The sequence below is a fragment of the Globicephala melas genome, chromosome 7 (assembly GCF_963455315.2).
Source record: "Globicephala melas chromosome 7, mGloMel1.2, whole genome shotgun sequence".
Classification (NCBI taxonomy): domain Eukaryota; kingdom Metazoa; phylum Chordata; class Mammalia; order Artiodactyla; family Delphinidae; genus Globicephala; species Globicephala melas.
Window position 1 is genome coordinate 97,377,816 of NC_083320.1, and position 22,906 is coordinate 97,400,721.

The 22,906-nt window shown below is 39.2% G+C and overlaps 1 protein-coding gene across 8 annotated transcripts in view; it reads left to right on the plus strand.

Annotated features, from left to right (window-relative positions):
- Positions 1–22,906, plus strand: part of NCKAP5 (NCK associated protein 5) — a 1,056,997-nt gene that overhangs the window by 575,115 nt on the left and 458,976 nt on the right. For all 8 annotated transcript variants that reach the window (XM_070046011.1, XM_070046012.1, XM_070046013.1 and 5 more), the window contains one exon: positions 6,147–6,280. In XM_070046011.1, the coding sequence (XP_069902112.1) occupies positions 6,147–6,280 (134 nt within the window). The remainder of the gene's footprint in view (positions 1–6,146; positions 6,281–22,906) is intronic.

Consider the following 22,906-nt stretch of genomic DNA (forward strand, 5'->3'; position numbering starts at 1 on the left):
CTCTTTGTTCTTTTCCTATGTAACTAAAGACTTCCCATTTGCTACTCATTCTGCCTACAGTGCCGATCCCTTCTCTTCCCCAGGTAACTCCTGGTCATCACAGAGGTCTCAGTTTATGTATGAATTCCTCAGAGAAGCCTTCCCCTAACGCACTGAACAAAGTCAGTTCCTCTGGCTGTCATCTTTCAGCAAACTCTTAATTATCCATCAGTTTATATTGATATATTTATCTGTGTGATACTTCATTTAGCACCTGCCATGTCCACTAGTGTGTAAGTCCACTGCAGTCAGGAACCACGTCTTTTGGTCTCATTGCCGGTCTCTTGCTCTGGTCCAGTGTCTTGCACATAGTAGCTGTTCAGTAAAAACTTACTGAGTGAATGAATGAATCCATGTGGGTGTGTACACAGCTCTTCTTCTAAGAAGAATTCTTTATTAAATTAGGAAATGATGATAGAACCTGTAGATTTTTCTCCATTTCCTGGGAACATACAGAGAGAAATGGCTTTTTGATACTTGAAAGAATTTAAGCAAGTCTTAGAGAAATTAGCAGGAGAGGAGTTTAAAAAAATAAAATGGATTACCCAGGGAAATTGTGGAGTCTCCTTTGCTGGAGGTTTAATCAGAGGATAGTAATTGAGGAAGTTTAAGTCTTTGTGAAGGCTATGAGATATAGACACGATCATTTGGTAGAACAAAGACTTGGAATTAAAATACCTTTCCTTTTGCTTTTATGTTTGTTTCTTTGTTGAGGTCCAATTCTTTGTTTGTGCCCAAAGAATGAAGGGGCTTTGGAATCCTACTCTTGATACAGTTTTCTTTTTCTTCACCATGATGTATAGCTCTGCTATAATATGACATATGTGTTCCTAAAAATCACTGCACGGGGCTTGTGGGAAAAATGAAACCAGGGACACAGTACTCAAAAACTTTGTCAGTGACACAAAAAAAGATAGGCATCTAATATAAATGGCAGCTGAGTTTTACAATGTTAAGTGGTTAAGAAATATAGAAATAATACAATAAATATGGTACTTTACCTTGAAACAGACATGCAGTTTGCTTGTGGGAGCGGTCATGGGAAGGGCTGCAGCTTGTGAGTTATTGTGAATCAATGGAAAGAAGGCTGGGTAAAGTCAGAGGGCAAGTGGTACCTTCCGATATGGATGGGGCAGCTCATAACATCCGTGATGGACAGAGGTCACTGGTCCGTCTATCTGTGATGTGTGCGATTGTGTATTTCTACACTAGCTTCAGCCGGGTGCAGTTTTCTGTGTTCACTTGTGTTTCTCATGATTGAGATTGGGCCTAAGCAAATGTGAGATTCGCATCATGCTCAAACTGTCCCTCTCTTGCACTGTGGCAAATGTGTACTTTTAAAATAAGTGTTAGGAGGTGGTCCAAGATGTAGCGTAGATTTGGGGTGTCTGTGCAGGGAGGTAAGTTCAGGATCTTCCTCCAATGCCGTCCACAGAGGGTGCCGTCATTGTGCTCTCCCTCTGCTAAGCTCCCCGGTGCCAGTGTCTCCAGAGGAGAGTTTTCACACACATCTGGTGCCCTAGTTTTTGCATCTCGTATCCCAGTTTTGTGGTGGCACCCAGGGGACACCCCTTGAACACCTGGTTCTAAAGGCCAAGGGGCTTGCTTTCCTGGTTTCATGGCAGTGCAACAATCGGAGAGAGCGTTCTTGGCAGGCTACTGCCCCCAGCACACGGTACAGATAGCAGACCGAAACACCTGCAGTCTTTCTGAGAAGGAAGCCCATTTGTGTGTCCAGGAGCTTTGGCTGGAGGGGAGGCCCAGAGAAACGCTCTCAGGGAATGAAGGCTGGTGGACATAATCTTTACATTCTCCCTCTCCCTCACTCCAGCTTCCCGGCATTTTCCAGAAAGGAGCTCATATCCTTGTCTGGTGCCCTGATTTCTGCAGCAGCCACCAGGGGACACCTCTATATCAACTGGCTCTGAAAGCCAGCAGGGCTTACACTCGTGGGTCCCACAGGACCATACCCAACAGAGAAAGTGTTCTTAAACAGCTACCACCTTGAGGACACAGCAAGCAGCAACAGACCCTGGAGCTCAGTCTGTCTGTGAACGAGGCCTATAAGCTTATCAGAACAGCTGCAATGTGAGGGGCAGGCTTCTAATTAAGCACACATCAGAGGACTGACTGTAAACCTTTTCAAAGGCCTTGGAAGGCGGGTGTTCTCTTCACTCTCTGTGCTGTGCTCCAGAGTGCCAGCATCTCTTGGAGGAGAGCTTTTACATGTGGCTGATGTCACAGATTTTATATCTGGTGACCAGTCCTTCAAGACAGGGAAAGGTAGGTGTTTCACCTAATACACAGAAACAAACACAGAGAGTCAAGCAAAATGAAGAAACAGAACAGTATGTTCCAAATGAAAGAATAAGATAAGACCTCAGAAAAAACCTTAATGAAGTGGAGATTAGTAATCTACCTGATAAAGAGTTCAATGTAATGGTCATAAGATGCTCACCACACTTGGGAGAAGAATAGATGAACACAGTAAGAACATCCATAGCGGTAGAAAAATATAAGAAAATACCAAACAGAGCTGAGGATTACGAGAACTAAAATGAAAAATACACCAAATGCATTCATCAGCAGACTAGATAAAGTAGAAGAAAGCATCAGAGATCTCGAAGACAGGACAAAAGAATTCATCCAAGTAGAGCAGAAAAAAAAAAAAAAAATTTGAAAAAGGGAAGATAGCTTAAGGGACTTATGGGACAACATCAAGCAGAATAACATTTGTGTTTTAGGAGTCCCAGAAGGACCCCTATCACACAAATGTGAAACATGTCTACTTCAAGAAAAAAGAAAATATCTCAAATAAACAATCTAACTTTATACCTCAAGGAACTAGAAAAAGAAGAACCAACTAAGCTTAAAGTTAGTAGCAGGAAAGATGTAACAAAGATCAGAGTGGAAATAGATGAAATGGAGACTAAAAAGACAATAGAAAATATCAATGAAACTAAGAGTTGGCTCTTTGAGAAGATAAACAAAATTGACAAATCTTTAGCTAGACTCTCCCACCCCTGCCAAAAAAAGAGAGAGGGCTCAAATAAGTAAAATAAGAAACAAAAGAGGAGACATTACAACTCATACCACAGAGATACAAAGGATCTTAAGAGATGACTGTGAACAGTTATATGCCAACAAATTGTACAACCTAGGAGAAACTGGTGAATTCTAGAGACATACAACCTTCCAGGACTGAATCATGAAGAAACAGAAAATCTGAGCAGACTGCTTACTAGGAAGAAATCGAATGAGTAATCAACAACCTCCCAACGAACAAAAATTCAGGACCAGACAGCTTTACTGGTGAATCCTACCAAACATTTAAAGAAGAATTAATACTAGTCCTTCTCAAACTCTTAAAAAAAATAAACAAAGAGGAGGGAACACTTCCAAACTCATTTTAAGAGACCAGCATTACCGTGATACCAAAACCAGACAAGGACACCACAAGAAAAGAAAATTAAAGGGCCATAGCTCTGATGACCATAGACACAAAAGTCCTCAGCAAAATGTTAATAAACTGAATTCAGCAATACACTAAAAGGATCATATGCCATGATCGAGTGAGATTTATTCCAGAGATGCAAGTTTAGTTCAACACCTACAAATCACTCAACGTGATACACCATGCTAACAAACCGAAGAATAAAAATCATATGGTCATCTCAATAGATGTAGAAAAAGCATTTGACAAAATTCAACATGTATTTATAATAAATACTGTCAACAATGTAGGTATAGATGGAGCATATCTCAGCATAAGAAAGATCATATATGACAAACCCACAGCTAATATTATACTCAACAGTGAAAAGCTGTAGAACACAAAAATGTCCACTCTTGCCACTTTTATTTAACATGGTATTGAAAGTTTTAGCCAGAACAATTAATCAAGAAAAAGAAATAAAAGGCATCCAAATTATAAAGGAAAAAGTAAAACTGTCACTGTTTGAGGAGACATGATTTTATATATACAAAACCCTAAAGACTCTGACAAAAAAACTGTTAAAACTAATAAATTCAGTAAAGTCTCAGGATGCAAAATCAATATACAGAATTCTGGTGCATTTCTCGACACTAACAATAAACTATCAGAAAGAGAATTAAGAATAATTTCTAACAATTAAGAAATTAAGAATGATCCCATTTACATTTGCTTCAAAGAGAATAAAATACCTAAGAATAAAACTAGCCAATGAGTTGAAAGACCTATATGTTGAAAACTACAGGACATTAATGAATGAAAATGAAGACACAAGTAAATGGAAAAATATTCCAGTTCTCATAGATTGGAAGAATTAATATTAAAATGCCCATAGTAGCAAAAGTAATCTGCAGATTCAATGCAATCCATGTCAAAATTCTAATGGCATTTTTCACAGTAATAGAACAAGCAATCCTAAAATTTGTATGGAACACAAAGAGCCCAAATAGCCAAAGCAATCTTGAGAAAGAAGAATAAAGCTGGAGACGACATGCTCAAATTATATTGCAAAGCTATGGTAATCAAAACAGTATGGTATTGGCATAAAAACAGACACATAGACTAATGGAGCTGAATAGAGAGCCTAGAAACATAGCCACACATATATGGTCAATTAATTTATGACAAAGGAGCTAAGACTGTAAAATGGGAAAAAAGTCTCTTCAATAAATGGTGTTGGGGAAAATGGATGTCCACGTGCAAAAGAATGAAACTAGACTGCTATCTTACACCATACACAAAAATTATCTCAAAGTGGATTAAAGACTTAATGGAATGTAAGACCTGAAACCATAGAATTCCTAAAAGTAAACATACGTGGTAAGCTATTTGACGTTAGTCTTGGTGATGATCTTTTGAATCTGTTACCAAAAGTAAAAATACTCACGTGGGACTACATCAAACTAAAGAGCTTATGCATAGCAAAGGAAGGTATCAACAAAATGGAAAGGCAACCAACTGAGTGGGAGAAAATGTTTGCAAATCATATATCTGGCAAAGGGTTGATATGTAAGCTGAGCCTGGAAGGAACCCTAGGCTTTGAATAGAGAGGGCTTTTGAAGCAGGAGGGAGAGCATGGTCGAAGGCACAGGATGTGGAGTATTTTTAGAGGACCTTGATTTATTTCCGAGAATGGTCTGTCTCATTCATGGTCCTCAGGAGAATTTTTTCTCCGTGAGTTATGCAATGGATCAAGTTTCATCTGGGTGATTCATGGTACAGAGTCATAGTGTCTGATTTATTTGGAGACTGAAGTATATGCTTCCCATCTTTCCCTTTAAGAATGTAGGTCCCTTATAACATCCATAACCATAATAGCATGACATGCTCTAAAAAAAAAAAAAAAAAAAAAAAAAAAACAGGTGGTAACAGCAGCACAACCAAAATGAAAAAGTCATAGCGTGGCTCAGTCTGTAATGTCAGGATCTGAGCTTGTGTGCTTTTTACCAGTTCCTGGAGTGCGTTTTTGAAGAACCATCTATTCTGGGTCATCCAGTCCCCCTTTTAATCTATGATGCCCATGTGTGAGGAGCTCACTTTCTAGGACTACACATAAAGAGGGTGGCTTAACCAATTTCTATCTGGGAAAACCTAATTGGGCAAATACAAAACTAATTCTTTAACCTTATTCTCATCAGCTTCATGGTATAATTAAGTGGAAGTTCCTGGTCCTTCTACAAAAATCAGTAGTGTTCTCTTTAAAGCATTTACCAGAGATTGAAAAGATGAAATAATCCTGAACAGGCACTAATGGACTTATCATTATTACTTGAATTCTTATTCATCTGCTAGTATTATTCAGTCATGAATCTTCATCTCTGCATAAGAAGCCACCTGGTTTAGTGGAAATCATTCATACATTAGAGTCAAATCAGCCAGGATTGAAAATCTGTTACCTTCTGTTTTTTTAATGACAGATTACTTCAAGGTCTCTGATCCTTGGTTTCCTAGATAATAAGAGATTAATAATAGAATGTACTTGATGAGGTTGTAATGAGGATGAAATTAATATATGAAGTCCAAGTTAACAGTAACCAACAGTGCCTGGTAATTATTATCTTATAATATTTAAGAAACAGTTTCTTAAAAGTCATCCCCTATGTGCCTTTTCTAGCATGAGAAGCTGATACATGAATTGGAAGAGGAGAGACACTTACGTCTTCAGAGTGAGAAGCGCTTGCAGGAGGTGACACTGGAGTCTGAGAGGAACAGAATTCAGATGCGTGGCCTGCAGCAGCAGTTCTCCAGGTATTGTTCTGCGTGGAGCATCTTGTTTCAGGAGGTGCATCTCTCCCTGCGCCAATTACACCTTTGCTTGAGTTTCCATTGTGTAAGCTTGTGTTGCATTTGAGGAGCTAATGACCAGCAATTTAGACCTTCTCTTCTAGCCAAACCATCCGATTGCATTTGGACCAATTTTCTGGAACTTTCCGCTTGCACCTCAGTCTTGGCTTTATTGAAGCTGGTTGTCTTTTCTTCCCCAATGGCTTTCCAAAGTATCTTTCAGTGAGATGTGGTGGTTGTGTGGCCTTTTGGCATGATCTGTGAAAGGCCAGCCAGGAGAATGCAGTTTTACTGGTCCTCATAATCCTATTTTCAGGTAGAAAGAATGTGAATCATCCAGTAAGCTCTTACTCCTTATTTACTCCTTATTTAGAGTAAATATTTAGAATCTGTAAAAAAAAAAAAAAAAAAAAAACCAAAATCAATGAGTTTCTTTCCTTTAAAAAGACATAACTTGAATTTGAAAGGATTCTGGAAAAGTAGCTCTTTTTTAATTTAATTCCAGCACAGTAAGAATCTTTCAGCTTTCAATTACAGTTAATAGGGGGCCAAGAACTTCCCTGGTGGCACAGGGGTTAAGAATCTGTGGGCCAATGTAGGGACACAGGTTCAATCCTTGGTCTAGGAAGATCCCACATGCTGCGGAGCATCTGAGCCCGTGCGCCACAACTACTGAGCCTGCGCTCTAGAGCCTGCGAGCCACAACTACTGAGCCTGCGCTCTAGAGCCCACGAGCCACAACTACTGAGCCTGCGAGCCACAACTACTGAAGCCCATGTGCCTAGAGCCCGCTCCGCAACAAGAGAAGCCACCACAATGAGGAGCCCGCACACCGCAAGGAAGAGTAGCCCCCTCTCACCACAACTAGAGAAAGCCCGGGTGCTGCAATGAAGACCCAATGCAGCCAAAAATAAATAAATTAATTAATTTAAAAATATATATATATATATATATATGGGGCCAGGTAAAGATTCAACCTATTATTTAAAATCTCTTCATTTTCATGGAAAAAACACAGACTTGTGCAGTTACAGTCCTGGGACCAGATACGGGCACCCTATGAGGAACAGTTTGCTTTTATTTTCATGTTTCACTTCACCATTTGCAAAACCAGGAAGATAATTTTTGGTTCTTTTCTCCCTCATGAGGTTATCCCAGGCAGAATCCAGTTTGAGACATTGCCCTAAAATTTTCTTCAGCGAACGGGGTGGGTCTTATCTTTCATTTACCACTGGGATTTGGATATGATTGGTGATGGATAATTGTGCTTCCTCATTGATGAGGCTTTTATATTGACAGCATAATTTTTAGGTGCGTTGCAGGGAGAGAGCAAAGTTGAGCCTTTGGATGATTTATCTCATGGAGGCTCATACCACGAATGTTTGGAATTTTGGTTTAAAGGCATCTTGGAAGAACAGGGTAGGAAGGATGGATGACTCCTCGGTTTCAGAGTCATAATTTAACACCCTGTTCAACTCTTGGAGCCCACGATAATACAGGTGCTGTAGAAATGCACCAGTCAATACTTTAACAAATGCATGTTCCACCCCTCCCAGGCTATTACTTATACAACCTTGTGCTCAGTTTTTCATTCTATTCGATGGCAAATCTCACTTTATGTCTCCAAACTTGAAATAATAGCTCTTCCCCACTCTCCGAAGCAACTTTAAAACAAGTACCATTTTGTAATACTTGCCATTTTTTTGGTTCTTTTTTTTTTTGGCGGTACACGGGCCTCTCACCATTGTGGCCTCTCCCGTTGCGGAGCACAGGCTCCGGACGCACAGGCTCAGCGGCCATGGTTCACGGGCCCACCCGTTCCGCGGCATGTGGGATCTTCCCGGACCAGGGCACGAACCCGTGTCCCCTGCATCAGCAGGCAGATTCACAACCACTGCGCCACCAGGGAAGCCCGATACTTGCCATTTTAATGATACAAGAAAGGAAGGTGCAGATCTTGCTACCCTTGTACTGTCTAATTGAGATGTCTCTGTACTCAAGCTATTGATTTACAGGACGTGAGGCACCCGGCACAGTAAATTGCTTTCATACGATGCCTGGTCATCTGCTGTAAATCACATGACAACCCCATACAGATTTGAGTTGCACAAGAGCCGAGGCTACATTCCAGGTTGAAAGAGAAGATAATTATTTGTAAAACAAATAGTGGGTGGTTTTACATACTGCCTTTGTGAAGATTTTTTGCCACAACATAATCAGTTTTCTTATTAAGCTTCATTGACATTGAAAGTTCAAGTCCAGTTATAGCCAGACAACTAATGTAAATCAGCAAAAGATGGGGGGAGAAAGCATATGTAGCAGAGAAGATAATTACACGATAATTTAAGTAGACCCACTAAACCATTGCTGATGGCCTTTTACCTTTTAAACTTTGGTTTGTAAGATGTTTCTAGTTAGGCTTATTCAAACAATCCTGTTACTATAATCTAAGTCTTTGTAAAATTCTCAGTATTACAGAGCTTGTCTAGAGCATGTCACCCTTGGACATGGTCAGTATCTAAATGCTCATGTAAGTAAGTTCTATAATCCAAATAATTGCATTAAATTTAAAACTTTCATAGTCATAATTTTCTCCTTCTTTTCCCGGGTTGACAAGTTCCTTTTGTACATGATGATACCTGAGATGTAATGTAGGCATACTTTGAGTATTGTTCATGGGATGAGTTTACTTTTTAGAGTAATGTAATAGCCTACCTTTTCAAAGGGTGCGAAGTGACTTACAAGAAAAGGTAGTTTTACGGTAAGACTGTTAAAATAGAAACGGAAAATAAAGACCATGAAAGGGGAAGTAATCATACTTACACAGCCCAGCATGCTTTCTGACAGTGAACATTTAATTTAGCTCTAAGATTCATGGCAGACAAGATTAAAAGGAAAACACAAGAGGATATGTAATTCTAATCTCGTAGACAAAGGCTGCTACTCCCTAAAGAGAGAAACATTATCTTTGGCAGTAAACTCATACTAGAATGCATCTCATAGGCCCCTCCAGAGGTGGCATTAAAGGGTATAATAGACAGTGGTCCACGATAGTGCAAATTAGGATTAATTCGTAAAAGTATTACTGCTTCTGCCATGTCACTTACGTCTATGAAGTTAAGTAATTTCACACTATATGATTTAGGAATTCTGGGTCTATGCCTAAGTGAAAACAAGTAAAGTAGGAAGAACTCCAGTGCTAAAGGTTCTCAAGTTAAGCACTATACTTCAAGTTCATGGGGACATGTAAATATATATGTGTTGTATTTTTCCAATACCTCTTTTATGAACCTAGGGCACAGAGGCATGAGATGCTGAGGCCCGGGCTGAGTTGGGTAAGGTATTTTTCTGGTATGTTTGATTGTACTCTAGCTGTGGGAGCATCTAAACAGTAGTCAAGGAGATTCTGAGTCTCAGATTCAGGGCTGATGCGAGGCATTGAAGGGGAAAATGAATAATGAAGTTAGAAGCTGGGACAATTAGGTATATGTGTGAAGTAGAATTCAGGTGTCAGAATGAGCGATTCAGAATTACTCTGAGGCTTGATCTTACGCAGTTTCAGTTAGGTGATGGGCTTGGCGGCTTAAACGCACTAGACAAAACTGAGCGTTTGTGATCACCTGTGGTAATGAGTAACGGGATCACGTAGGTGATAAAAATCTATGAAAGTCTTGAAATGAGTAGTTCTCTTGTATGTCATCACCAGACCTTCATCCATAAGCCCTTCCTCCTCCTGACCTCTGATTAGGATATAATGATCAGCAGTAGTCCAAAATTTGGGCAATTAAAAAAAATGTGACTAGAGGTTACATAATTAGCTCTAAGCTCATAAATCAGAAATTGTCTTCACTGAGGGTGATTCAGGCAGCCATAACAAACTTAATTTAGACCATTTACCTCCTTTAATGTAAATACAGAGAAGAAAAAGGATACTTTCAAATGAAGCCTTCCCCATAGATGAAGGTATGAATCAAGACAGATGCAGTAAGGTGGTACTGAAAGGCAGGTGTTGGTATCATTCAGACTGCTCCTTCCTTCTCTTATTATTTAGTGATATAAATCAGAGATGCTTTCCAGATGTCATAAGGATTGTTTAACCCACTGTCTGTGTAGTATACATGGCTGGGCATATTTTATGTGGGATTCGCTTTGTGATCCCCCCTGTATTCCGTAACTGTCTTTATCCTCCCTTTAACCATTTTGAAGTGTGATTGTCGAGCCAGCCAAGGTCAATGGGGTGAACTGAGGCTATGTATGTAAGGATAATTAGTGTTTGAACCCCCAGCTTCATTACTCCACCTTGAGTGAATGAAATGTTTGTGCATCAGTTAGATTCCAGGGACAATGTCTCCAGCCAGGTGGGGTGTATTGAGGTGGGGTAACAATGATTTCTAAAAAACAGACTTCTGAAGAAATAAGCGACTCTGCAGAGTTGATTTCATGCAAAGCGTGCATGATTTGCACAAGTATTTGAGTTGGTCCCTTTGGAAACAATCTAATCAATGTGTAGGCTGTTACTGAAAGCTGCTGTTCTCATAGGACAATCAACTGCTTTTATCGTGTGCACAATAAGATAGAACATAGTATGTCTCCTCAAAAAATGTAGACTCCAGATGGAGAAGCCGTATGTACATATATGAGCCAAACAACACATTTATAGTTTAGCTATAAATGAAGGGAAAGTTCGTCTAAATTCTGGACAGCCAGACTTCATAGTTGTTAATAGTACGTTATCGTGCAAAGGCATGAGTCAAATCAGATGAAATTAATGATTGGGTAGTGATACTAGCAATAATAACACACGTGTTTATCATGTGGCAGCTCTATGCTGCAGTATATTTGAAGCTTTGAATTAGCATCAACCTGGTACTCTCACCATCAAGCAGACATGTTTTATAAAAGATATGCAGTTAGCAAACCACATCACACCCAAAGCATCAGGAATCAATCATTGTTTCCCTGCAGCCTTGAAAAGTTCCAGGTGTGTGTGTGTGTGTGTGTGTGTGTGTGTGTGTGTGTGTGTGTGTGTGTGTGTGTGTGTGTGTGTGTGTGTGTGTGTGTGTGTGTGTGTGTGTGTGTGTGTGTGTGTGTGTGTGTGTGTGTGTTACACGATGCAGTGTAAATTTCAGTAAAGGGAACAATTAAGCTTTGTCACTCCTAATTGACTAAGATAGTTTAAAAATCACCCAGATGGAATCCAGGCTTGCACTCTCTACCTCCAGAATTTCTCTGCACCTGTTTTGACCTTCTCTCCCTGCACTGTTATCTGCTGCCTTGAAGCTATTTCTTTGCTTACGGTAAGGGGATTTCTCCTCTCACAGTTGATTGCTATGCTGAAGTGCAGTCTGCTGCTTGCTGAACTTCAAAGAGATGTACATGGAGCTGGTTTTCCCGCCTCGTTCACTGGTTGCTGTTCACGTTATCAGCTCTCAGAGACTTTATAGAATCCTGGGGTTCATTTTCCACTGCCCATTTGGAAGCTGTAGGCATCTGGCGTAGACGTGTGTGTTGAAGAAGGTAATATGCCCTTCAGTGTTCTGCCCACGTAGTCCCTTCTACCTCCGTATCTGTCTGGTACATTAAAAGAACATTTTATCTACATTGTTAGAAGGAGTGAAATGTAACAAGATGAGGACAGCCGTCAGTTGACCTTTGGGCAGTCAACAGCACAGGCCCTTCTGCCCCTTTTCTACACTTGTTCCTGTCCCAGAGTCTTCATCAGCTTTAACCCGTCACAGACGCTGGCTCTCCTCAGTGCCCTGTTCCTCCTGATGAATGTAGAGGGCAATTTTCTATTGATTTGGAGTTGCTATTTCCACATGATCAGCAATATTTCTTGCTGTCATAAAAATGGAGACTTGTCATAAAAATGGAGGCCTCTCATTTGCTCCTCTGGGTGAATTTACCAGAAGTTTAAAATGGCAAAGCAACACTGGTCAGATGATAACTTTTCTTCAGATGGCAGCAGATGGAAGAAAGGAGTTTACATGGCATCTTCTTTAAATGCTTGGTTAACATAATATGGATCATACTTTGATGTCAGAAATGTGTATCTTAGTATCTGGCGTATAAGTTCTCACTTGAGCACAGCAGAGAGGGGCTAAAATCAATTATATAGAGAATGGAAAGAAAGGAGACCTTTTTCAGCAGTTACTAACTTAATATGAAACATTCCTTGATTCCCTTGTAGTTCTGCTTCCGTATAAGACATGATGACCTTGTCACAAGTTTTTAAAATTCTTAACGGAGCTATATATTGTTGAGTAGACAACATGAAAATTATATCACCTATTATTCAAGCCTGGTAGAGAAAACAATCGTAACATAAAATTTAGTTCCAATTTCATTTGAAAGAGCACTGTCCTATTGAATGGGTTTTCTAGGACCTGGTTCTAGCCCCACTTCTAACTAGCTTAATAACGGCGGTTAAGTAAGTTGACCTTTCTGGATCTCATTTCGCTCATTTGTAAAATGAGGAAGTTGAATTGCACTATAGTTTTATAATGCTTTTTAGGCTTTTGAAAAGGCCATGTGTTAGAACGGAAATGCATTTCTTGCGTGAAGTTATAATTACGCTGTTATAACCAGGGCTTCTTGAAGTTCTAACAACCAGGTTTCATGGTAGGAACTTGGAGTGGATTGTCTTATTCTCCATGTTTTGATGACAGTGATACTCTGTGGGACTGGGCTTTCACCATGTCTATTTTGGTTACTTGACTCTGGAGAAGTTGAGATGAGAAAACTGCCATGCCCAGATGAAATATTTCTGTTGAGGACAGTCAAATTGAATACTGAGAAACCTGGCTGGTAAAAGGAAGCGAAGATCCTCTGCTGTGAACATAACCATTATTGCTCTTGGCTCTGATGTTGTCTGCTTTAGGATTTATTTGAAACAGTTTTGGGAAGAGCCTGAACAGAGAGAACTTTATGACAACCAGAACTGTTTTCACTTCTAAACAATTTCTCTGAAGACATAGTCCTCAGTAAAAATGCCAGTGATTTAGTCTCTCCTCCAAATGTCTTTTTCAATTACCTATTATAACTCTTAATGTATTACTATCCCTACCCAACACACTTTTTCTTTTAAGAAAATAGATGCAGGATATGGGAGAATATGTTTCATTTTAAAATTGGAAACCAAATTCATTCCTGCTCTAAATAATAAATGTTGTTTTGGTCAGGTTTACAGAAAATCCATCTTTTAAGTCTATAGTTTGACCAATTTTGACAAGCATATGCCATCATGCAACCACCACTGCAATCTTTACAGAATATTTTCATGCCCCTGAAAAGTTCCCTCATCTCCCTATGGTCTGTTCCCTCTCCACACCCTAAGACCCTGGCAATGGCTGATCTGATTTGTCTCCCTGTAGTTTTGCCTTTTCCAGAAATTCTTATCATTGAAGTTATAAAGTATTTAATTTTTTTGTGTATCTGGCTTCTTTCACTTAGCAAGTCTTTTGAAATGCAGCCTTGTTGTTGCATATATCAGTACTTCATTCCCTTTCATTGCTTAGTCATAATCCATCGTATAGAAGTACCACCATTTGTTTATTCATTCACCTGATGATGGATTTCTTCCAGTTTTTGGTGATTATAAGGTTGTTATAAACATACAGCCTTCATTCCCAGGTCTCAGTATGTTTCCATCTGTCTTAGGAATGGGATTACTGTGTCATATAGTAAGCCTGTGTTTAACTTTACGGGACACTGCCAAACTGTTTTGCAAAGTAGCCATGCCATTTTGCATTCCCACTCTCAGTGTTTAGGGGTTCTCATTGTTCCATACTGACGAATCCTTCTTGAAGGTTTTTCTCTTTTTTTAACATCTTTATTGGAGTATAATTGCTTTACAATGGTGTGTTAGTTTCTGCTGTATAACAAAGTGAATCAGCTGTACGTATACACGTATCCCCATATCACCTCCCTCTTATGTCTCCCTCCCACCCTCCTTATCCCACCCCTCTAGGTGGTCACAAAGCACCAAGCTGATCTCCCTATGCTATATGGCTGCTTCCCACTAGCTTTTTTTTATTATTTTTTTTTTTTTTGTGGTACGCGGGCCTCTCACTGTTGTGGCCTCTCCCGTTGCGGAACACAGGCTCCAGATGCACAGGCTCAGCGGCCGTGGCTCACGGACCTAGCCGCTCTGCGGCATATGGGGTCTTCCTGGACCGGGGCACGAACCCGTGTCCCCTGCATCGGCAGGCGGACTCTCAACCACCGCGCCACCAGGGAAGCCCCCCACTAGCTATTTTACATTTAGTAGTGTATATATGTCCATGCCACTCTGTCACTTTGTCCCAACTTACCCTTCCCCCTCCACATATGCTCAGTCTGTTCTCTATGTATGCGTCTTTATTGCTGTCCTGCCCCTAGGTTCATCAGAACATTTTTTTTTTTTTTAGATTCCATATATATGTGTTAGCATATGGTATTTGTTTTTCTCTTTCTGACTTACTTCACTCTGTATGGAAGACTCTAGGTCCATCCACCTCACTACACATAACTCAATTTCGTATCTTTTTATGGCTGAGTAATATTCCATTGTATATTTTTCCACATCTTCTTTATCCATTCATCTGTCAGTGGACACTTAGGTTGCTTCCATGTCCTGGCTATTGTAAATAGAGCTGCAATGAACATTGTGGTACATGACTCTTTTTGAATTATGGTTTTCTCAGGGTATATGCCCAGTAGTGGGATTGCTGGGTCGTATGGTAGTTCTATTTTTAGTTTTTTTTTTTTAATTTTTTTTAATTTTTTTTATTTTTAGTTTTTTAAGGAACCTCCATACTGCTCTCCACAGTGGCTGTATCGATTTACATTCCTACCAACAGTGCAGGAGAGTTCCCTTTTCTCCACACCCTCTCCAGCATTTATTGTTTCTAGATTTTTTGATGATGGCTATTCTGACTGGTGTGAGGTGATACCTCATTGTAGTTTTGATTTGCATTTCTCTAATGCTTAGTGATGTTGAGCATCCTTTCATGTGTTTGTTGGCAATCTGTGTATCTTCTTTGGCGAAATGTCTGTTTAGGTCTACTGTCCATTTTTGGATTGGGTTGCTTGCTTTTTTGATACTGAGCTGCATGAGCTGCTTGTAAATTTTGGAGATTAATCCTTTGTCAGTTGCTACGTTTGCAAATATTTTCTCCCATTCTGAGGGCTATCTTTTCTTCTTGCTTATGGTTTTCTTTGCTGTGCAAAAGCTTTGAAGTTTCATTAGGTCCCATTTGTCTATTTTTATTTGCATTTCTCTAGGAGGTGGGTCAAAAAGGATCTTGCTGTGATTTATGTCATAGACTGTTCTGCCTATGTTTTCCTCTGAGAGTTTTATAGTGTCTATTCTTACATTTAGGTCTTTAATCCATTTTGAGTTTATTTTTGTGTATGGTGTTAGGTGGTGTTCTAACTTCATTCTTTTACATGTACCTGTCCAGTTTTCCCAGCACCACTTATTGAAGAGGCTGTCTTTTCTCCCTTGTATATTCTTTCCTCCTTTATCAAAGATAAGGTGACCATATGTGCATGGGTTTATCTCTGGGCTTTCTATCCTGTTCCATTGATCTATATTTCTGTTTCTGTGCCAGTACCATACTGTCTTGATTACTGTAGTTGTGTAGTATAGTCTGAAGTCAGGGAGCCCAATTCCTCCAGTTCCGTTTTTCTTTCTCAAGATTGCTTTGGCCATTTGGGGTCTTTTGTGTTTCCACACAGATTGTGAAATTTTTTGTTCCAGTTCTGTGAAAAATGCCATTGGTAGTTTGATAGGCATTGCATTGAATCTGTAGATTGCTTTGGGTAGTAGAGTCCTTTTCACAATGTTGATTCTTCCAATCCAAGAACACGGTATATCTCTCCATCTGTTTGTATCATCTTTAATTTCTTTCATGAGTGTCTTATAGTCTTCTGCATACAGGTCTTTCGTCTCCTTAGGTCGGTTTATTCCATGGTATTTTATTCTTTTCGTTGTAGTGGTAAAGGGGAGTCTTTCCTTAATTTCTCTTTCAGATTTTTCATCTTTAGTGTATTGGAATGCAAGAGATTTCTGTGCATTCATTTTGTATCCTGCTACTCTATGAAATTCATTCATTAGCTCTAGTAGTTTTCTGGTAGCATCTTTAGGATTCTCTATGTATAGTATCATGTCAGCTGCAAACAGTGACAGTTTTACTTCTTCTTTTCCAGTTTGGATTCCTTTTATTTCTTTTTCTTCTCAGATAGCTGTGGCTAAAACTTCCAAAACTATGTTGAATAATAGTGGTGAGAGTGGGCAACATTGTCTTGTTCCTGATCTTAGTGGAAATGGTTTCAATTTTTCACCATTGAGAACAGTGTTGGCTGTGGGTTTGTCATGTATGGCCTTTATTATGTTGAGGTAAGTTCCCTCTATGCCCACTTTCTGCAGGGTTTTTATCATAAATGGGTGTTGAATTTTGTCAAAAGCTTTTTCTGCATGTACTGAGATGATCATATGGTTTTTCTCCTTCAATTTGCTAATATGGTTTATCACATTGATTGATTTGCGTATATTGAAGAATCCTTGCATTCCTGGAATAAACCCCACTTGATCATGGTGTATGATCCTTTTACTGTGCTGTTGGATTCTGTTTGCTAGTATATTGTTGAGGATTTTTGCATCTGTGTTCATCAGTGTTATTGGCCTGTAGTTTTCTCTTTTTGTGGCATGTTTGTCTAGTTTTGGTATCAGGGTGATGGTGGCCTCATAGAATGTGTTTGGGAGAGTTCCTCCATCTGAAATTTTTTGGAAGAGTTTGAGAAGGATAGGTGTTAGCTCATCTCTAAATGTTTGATAGAATTCGCCTGTGAAGCCATCTGGTCCCGGGCTTTGGTTTGTTGGAAGATTTTAAATCACAGTTTCAATTTCAGTGCTTGTGATTGGTCTGTTTATATTTTCTTTTTCTGGCTGGTTCAGTCTTGGAAGGTTGTGTTTTTCTAAGAATTTGTCCATTTCTTCCAGGTTGTCCATTTTATTGGCATAGAGTTGCTTGTAGTAACCTCTCATGATCCTTTGTATTTCTGCAGTGTCAGTTGTTACTTCTCCTTTTTCATTTCTAGTTCTATTGATTTGAGTCTTCTCCGTTTTTTTCTTGATGAGTCTGACTAATAGTTTACCAGTTTTGTTTATCTTGTCAAAGAACCAGCTTTTAGTTTTATTGACGTTTGCTATCGTTTCCTTCATTTCTTTTTCATTTATTTCTGATATGATCTTTATGATTTCTTTCCTACTGCTAACTTTGGGGTTTTTTTGTTCTTCTTTCTCTAATTGCTTTAGGTGTAAGGTTAGGTTGTTTATTTAAGATGTTTCTTCTTTCTTGAGGTGGGATTGTTTTGCTATAAACTTCCTTCTTAGAACTGCTTTTGCTGTATCCCATAGGTTTCGGGTCGTTGTGTTTTCACTGTCATTTGTTTCTAGGTTTATTTTGATTTCCTCTTTGATTTCTTCAGTGATCTCTTGGTTATTTAGTAGTGTATTGTTTAGCCTCCATGTGTTTGTATTTTTTGCAGAGTTTTTCCTGTAATTGATATCTAGTCTCATAGCACTGTGGTCGGAAACGATACTTGATACGATTTCAATTTTCTTAAACTTACCAAGGCTTCATTTGTGACCCAACATATGATCTGTCCTGAGAATGTTCCATGAGCACTTGAGAAGAAAGTGTGTTCTGTTGTTTTTGGATGGAATGTCCTATAAATATCAGTTAAGTCCATCTTGTTTAGCGTATCATTTAAAGCTTGTGTTTCCTTATTTATTTTCGTGTTGGATGGTCTGTCCATTGGTGAAAGTGGGGTGTTTAAGTCCCCTACTATGATGGTGTTACTGTCGATTTCCCTTTTTATGGCTGTTAACATTTGCCTTTTGTGTTGAGGTGATACTATGTTGGGTGCATAAATATTTACAATTGTTATATCTTCTTCTTGGATTGATCCCTTGATCATTATGTAGTGTCCTTCTTTGTCTCTTGTAACATTCTTTATTTTAAAGTCTATTTTGTCTGATATGAGAATTGCTACTGCAGCTTTCTTTTGATTTCCATTTGCATGGAATATCTTTTTCCGTCCCCTCACTTTCAGTCTGTATGTGTCCCTAGGTCTGAAGTGGGTCTCTTGTAGACAGCATATATACAGGTGTTGTTTTTGTATCCATACAGCCAGTCTGTGTCTTTCGGTTGGAGCATTTAATCCATTTACATTTATGATAATTATCAATATGTATGTTCTTGTTACCATTTTCTTAATTGTTTTGAGTTTATTATTGTAGTTCTTTTCCTTCTCTTGTGTTTCCTGCCTAGAGAAGTTCCTTTAGCATTTGTTGTGAAGCTGGTTTGGTGGTGCTGGATTCTGTTAGCTTTTGCTTGCCTGTAAAGGTTTTAATTTCTCCGTCAAATCTGAATGAGATCCTTGATGGGCAGAGTAATCTTGGTTTTAGGTTTTTCCCTTTCATCACTTTAAATATGTCCTCCCACACCCTTCTGGCTTGCAGAGTTTCCACTGAGAAATCAGCTGTTAACCTTTTGGGGATCCCTTGTAGGTTATTTGTTGCTTTTCCCTTGCTTCTTTTAATATTTTTTCTTTGTTTTTAATTTTTGATAGTTTGAGTAGTATGTGTCTTGGTGTGTTTCTCCTTGGATTATCCTGTGTGGGACTCTCTGTGCTTCCTGGAGTTGATTGACTATTTCCTTTCCCATGTTAGGGAAGTTTTCAACTATAAGCTCTTCAAATATTTTCTCAGTCTCTTTCTTTTTCTCTTCTTCTTCTGGGACCCCTATAATTCGAATGTTGGTGTGTTTAATGTTGTCCCAGAGGTCTGTGAGACTGTCCTCAGTTCTTTTTTTTTTTTTTTTGTGGTATGCGGGCCTCTCACTTGCTGTGGCCTCTCCCGTTGCGGAGTACAGGCTCCGGATGCACAGGCTCAGCAGCCATGGCCACAGGCCCAGCCGCTCTGCGGCATGTGGGATCCTCCCAGACTGGGGCACGAACCCACGTCCTCTGCATCAGCTGGCAGACTCTCAACCACTGCACCACCAGGGAAGCCCTGTCCTCAATTCTTTTCATTCTTCTTTCTTTATTCTGCTCTGTGGTAGTTATTTCCACTATTTTATCTTCTAGGTCACTTATCCATTCTTCTGCCTCAGTTATTCTGCTATTGATTCCTTCTATAGAATTTTAAATTTCATTTATTGTGTTGTTCATCATTATTTGTTTGCTCTTTAGTTCTTCTAGGTCGTTGTTAAACGTTTGTTGTATTTCCTCCATTCTATTTCCAAGATTTTGGATCATCTCTACTCTCATTACTCAATTCTTTTTCAGGTAGACTGCCTGTTTTCTCTTCATTTGTTTGGTCTGGTGGGTTTTTACTTTGCTCCTTCATCTGCTCTATATTTCTCTGTTTTCTGATTTTGCTTAACTTACTGTGTTTGGGGTCTCCTTTTTGCAGGCTGCAGGTTTGTAGTTCCCGTTGTTTTTGGTGTCTGTCCCCCAGTGGCTAAGGTTGGTTCAGTGGGTTGTGTAGACTTCCTGGTGGAGGGGACTGATGCCTGTGTTCTCGTGGGTGGGGCTGGATCTTGTCTTTCTGGTGGGCAGGTCCACGTCTGGTGGTGTGTTCTGGGGTGTCTGTGACCTTATTATGATTTTAGGCAGCGTCTCTGCTAATGGGTGGGGTTGTGTTCCTGTCTTGCTAGTTGTTTGGCATAGGGTGTCCAGCACTGGAGCTTGCTTGCTGGTTGTTGAGTGGAGCTGGGTGTTAGCATTGAGATGGAGATCTCTGGGACAGCTTTCGCAGTTTGATATTACGTGGGGCTGGTAGGTCTCTGGTGGTCCAATGTCCTGAACTCGGCTCTCCCACGTAAGAGGCTCAAGCGTGACACTCGGCCGGAGCACCAAGACCCTGTCAGCCACACGGCTCCAAACTCTGGAACTCCAAACTCCAGAGGTCCTCCTTTTGACGTGCTGCCTCTCCCCTTCTGCCTTGAATTTTTGACTTAAAGAATTATTCTAAGGTGAACATTCTTGTAAGCAGCATCAAGTCAAGAAAGAACACTCTGCCAGCCCCCCATAATCCCCTCCACATCCCTCTTCCCAATCTCAACCCTTATCTTCCCCCAATAATAACTATTTTGACTTTAGAGCACTAACCTCCCAGTGTTTTTAATAGTTTTTTAAAATTTTTATTGAAATACAGTTGATTTACAGTGTTGTGTTAACTTCTGATGTACAACAAAGTAATTCATTTATATATATATATATATATATATATATATGTATCTATTCCTTTTTATATTCTTTTCCATTATGGTTTATCACAGGATATTGAATACAGTTCCCTGTGCTATACAGTAAGACCTTGTTGTTTATCCATTCTATATATGATAGTTTGCATCTGCTAATCCCAAACTCCCAGTCATTCCTTCTGCCCCCCTCCCCTTGGTAATTTCGTAGATATATTCATTTGTGTCATATTTTAGATTCCACATATAAGTGATATCATGTGGTATTTGTCTTTCTCTTTCTGACTTACTTCACTCAGTGTGATAATCTCTGGGGTCATCCATGTGGGTACAAATGACATTATTTTGTTCTTTTTTATGGCTGAGTAATATTCCATTATATACATATATATATATATATATATATATACACACACACATATATATAATATACACACACACACATATTATTTATCCATTTATCTGTTGGTGGTTTAATACTTTTTTTCATTTAATATGCATCCCCAGACATTTTAATCTTGTCTGTTTTTTCTAAAACTGTATTTATCTTTTAGGTTCCTGTTAGCCAACAGGTTACCCTACATCACTTGCTTTTTCTTCAAATTTATCTATTGAAAAATCTAGAGCATTTGACCCATAGAGTTTCTCACAGTCTAAATTTGTTAATTACTATTCTTGGGGCAGTTCAACATGTTCCTCTGTCCTCTATATTTTCTGCAAATAGGCAGCTGTTTCCATACATTGTTCTTAATAATGATCCAAATGAAGAGTTAAAAGTTTTTGTTGCCTATCCAAGGGGCAGAGAACGCTTCTCATGTCCCCATATATCTTTTGTACTATTACTAATGACCTTTGCCATGGTGTTCATTCAAAAACTTTTTGTTTGAATTTGGTTGAAAAATAAATGCATGAATACAAGAATGCATGAATACCTTCACTGAAGCAGAAAGGTGCAGCCAGCATTGTAGTATGAAAGACTTAGATTAAACGCATGGAAGAATTTTAAAGATAGTGTGTTTGTGATAGAAACTTGCTTTCAAGAGAGGTTTTAGAATGGCCATTTCTGGGGATATTTAAAATTTTGATAATAGTCATCATTCTTAGAGTTATAAACTACGATGGCCTGGGAGCGTGAGGAACCGATTTCCTGTTCCTGGGTCTCTGTGATAGAGCGCTCACCTATAAAAGATGAGTTGTCTGTTTCAGAATATTCTTTGCAGAATTTCTGTCTGCAGGGCACTAAATGGAATTTGGTGCATTGAAAGTTTGCTTCCCGTAGGGTAAAGTTTACTTTCAGAGTGTTTTCTGACCCTCAGATAACATTTATACCGGTCTGTCTGGGGTAGCATATGGGACAAGGCAACAGCAGCAGTCTGAGTAGCAAGGACTGTTGTTCTGATTACCTTTTTGGTCCATAGGCAGTGCATTTAACAAATGGTATTCCCACAGAGCGTATGTCTGTGTGCTGATTGTAAACATTTGGAACTGTTCTTTTGGATCCTCTGTTTCATTTGGGAAAAATAATTCAGTGAAGATGGTCGTTGGTTATAAATGTCTACATCTGTCACTAACAAACAGCCTCAAGCTTTTAAGGATGTTTCCAGGGAATAAAGTAGGGAATTCGCTATGCTAAAGCTATGGGGTTCTGACAAAAGAAATGTGTCGTAGTTTTCATTAACTTGTGTTTCAGAATTGTTTTCACATTTCTCCTGACCCAAGGTTTTTTACCTGTTGGTTCGAGTAGCAGCGAGCGACAGGAGGCATTTTCTCATAACATCAATATGAGTTTCATTTTGCGTAGTTTCAATAGCATTTCAAGCTGTTAGGTTTTATGGTTAGTGTTTTTATTAATATTGATATCAACATGGCCACAAAATAGTGACTTTTACACTTCTTTTATTGCTCAGTGTTTCCAAAACCATTCCCTATATTATTTCATTCACTTCTCACTGTGATCTTAAGTGTAGTAGGCAGGACATATTGCAATATCATAATTTAAATAAATACAATATTTAAAAAATTTTATTTTATTGAAATATAGTTGATTTAAAATGTTGTGTAAATTTCTGCCGTACAGCAAAGTGATTCAGTTATAGATGTATACATTCTTTTTCGTATTCTTTTCCATTGTGGTTTATCACAGGATATTGAATATGGGGCCCTGTGCTATACAGTAGGACCTCATTGTTTATCCATTATATTTATACCAGTTTGCATCTGCTAATCCCAAACTCCTAATCCATCCCTCCCCCACCCCCCCTTCCCCTTGGCAACCACAGGACTGTTCTCTATATCTGTGAGTCTGTTTCTGTTTCATAGGTAATTCATTTGTGTCATA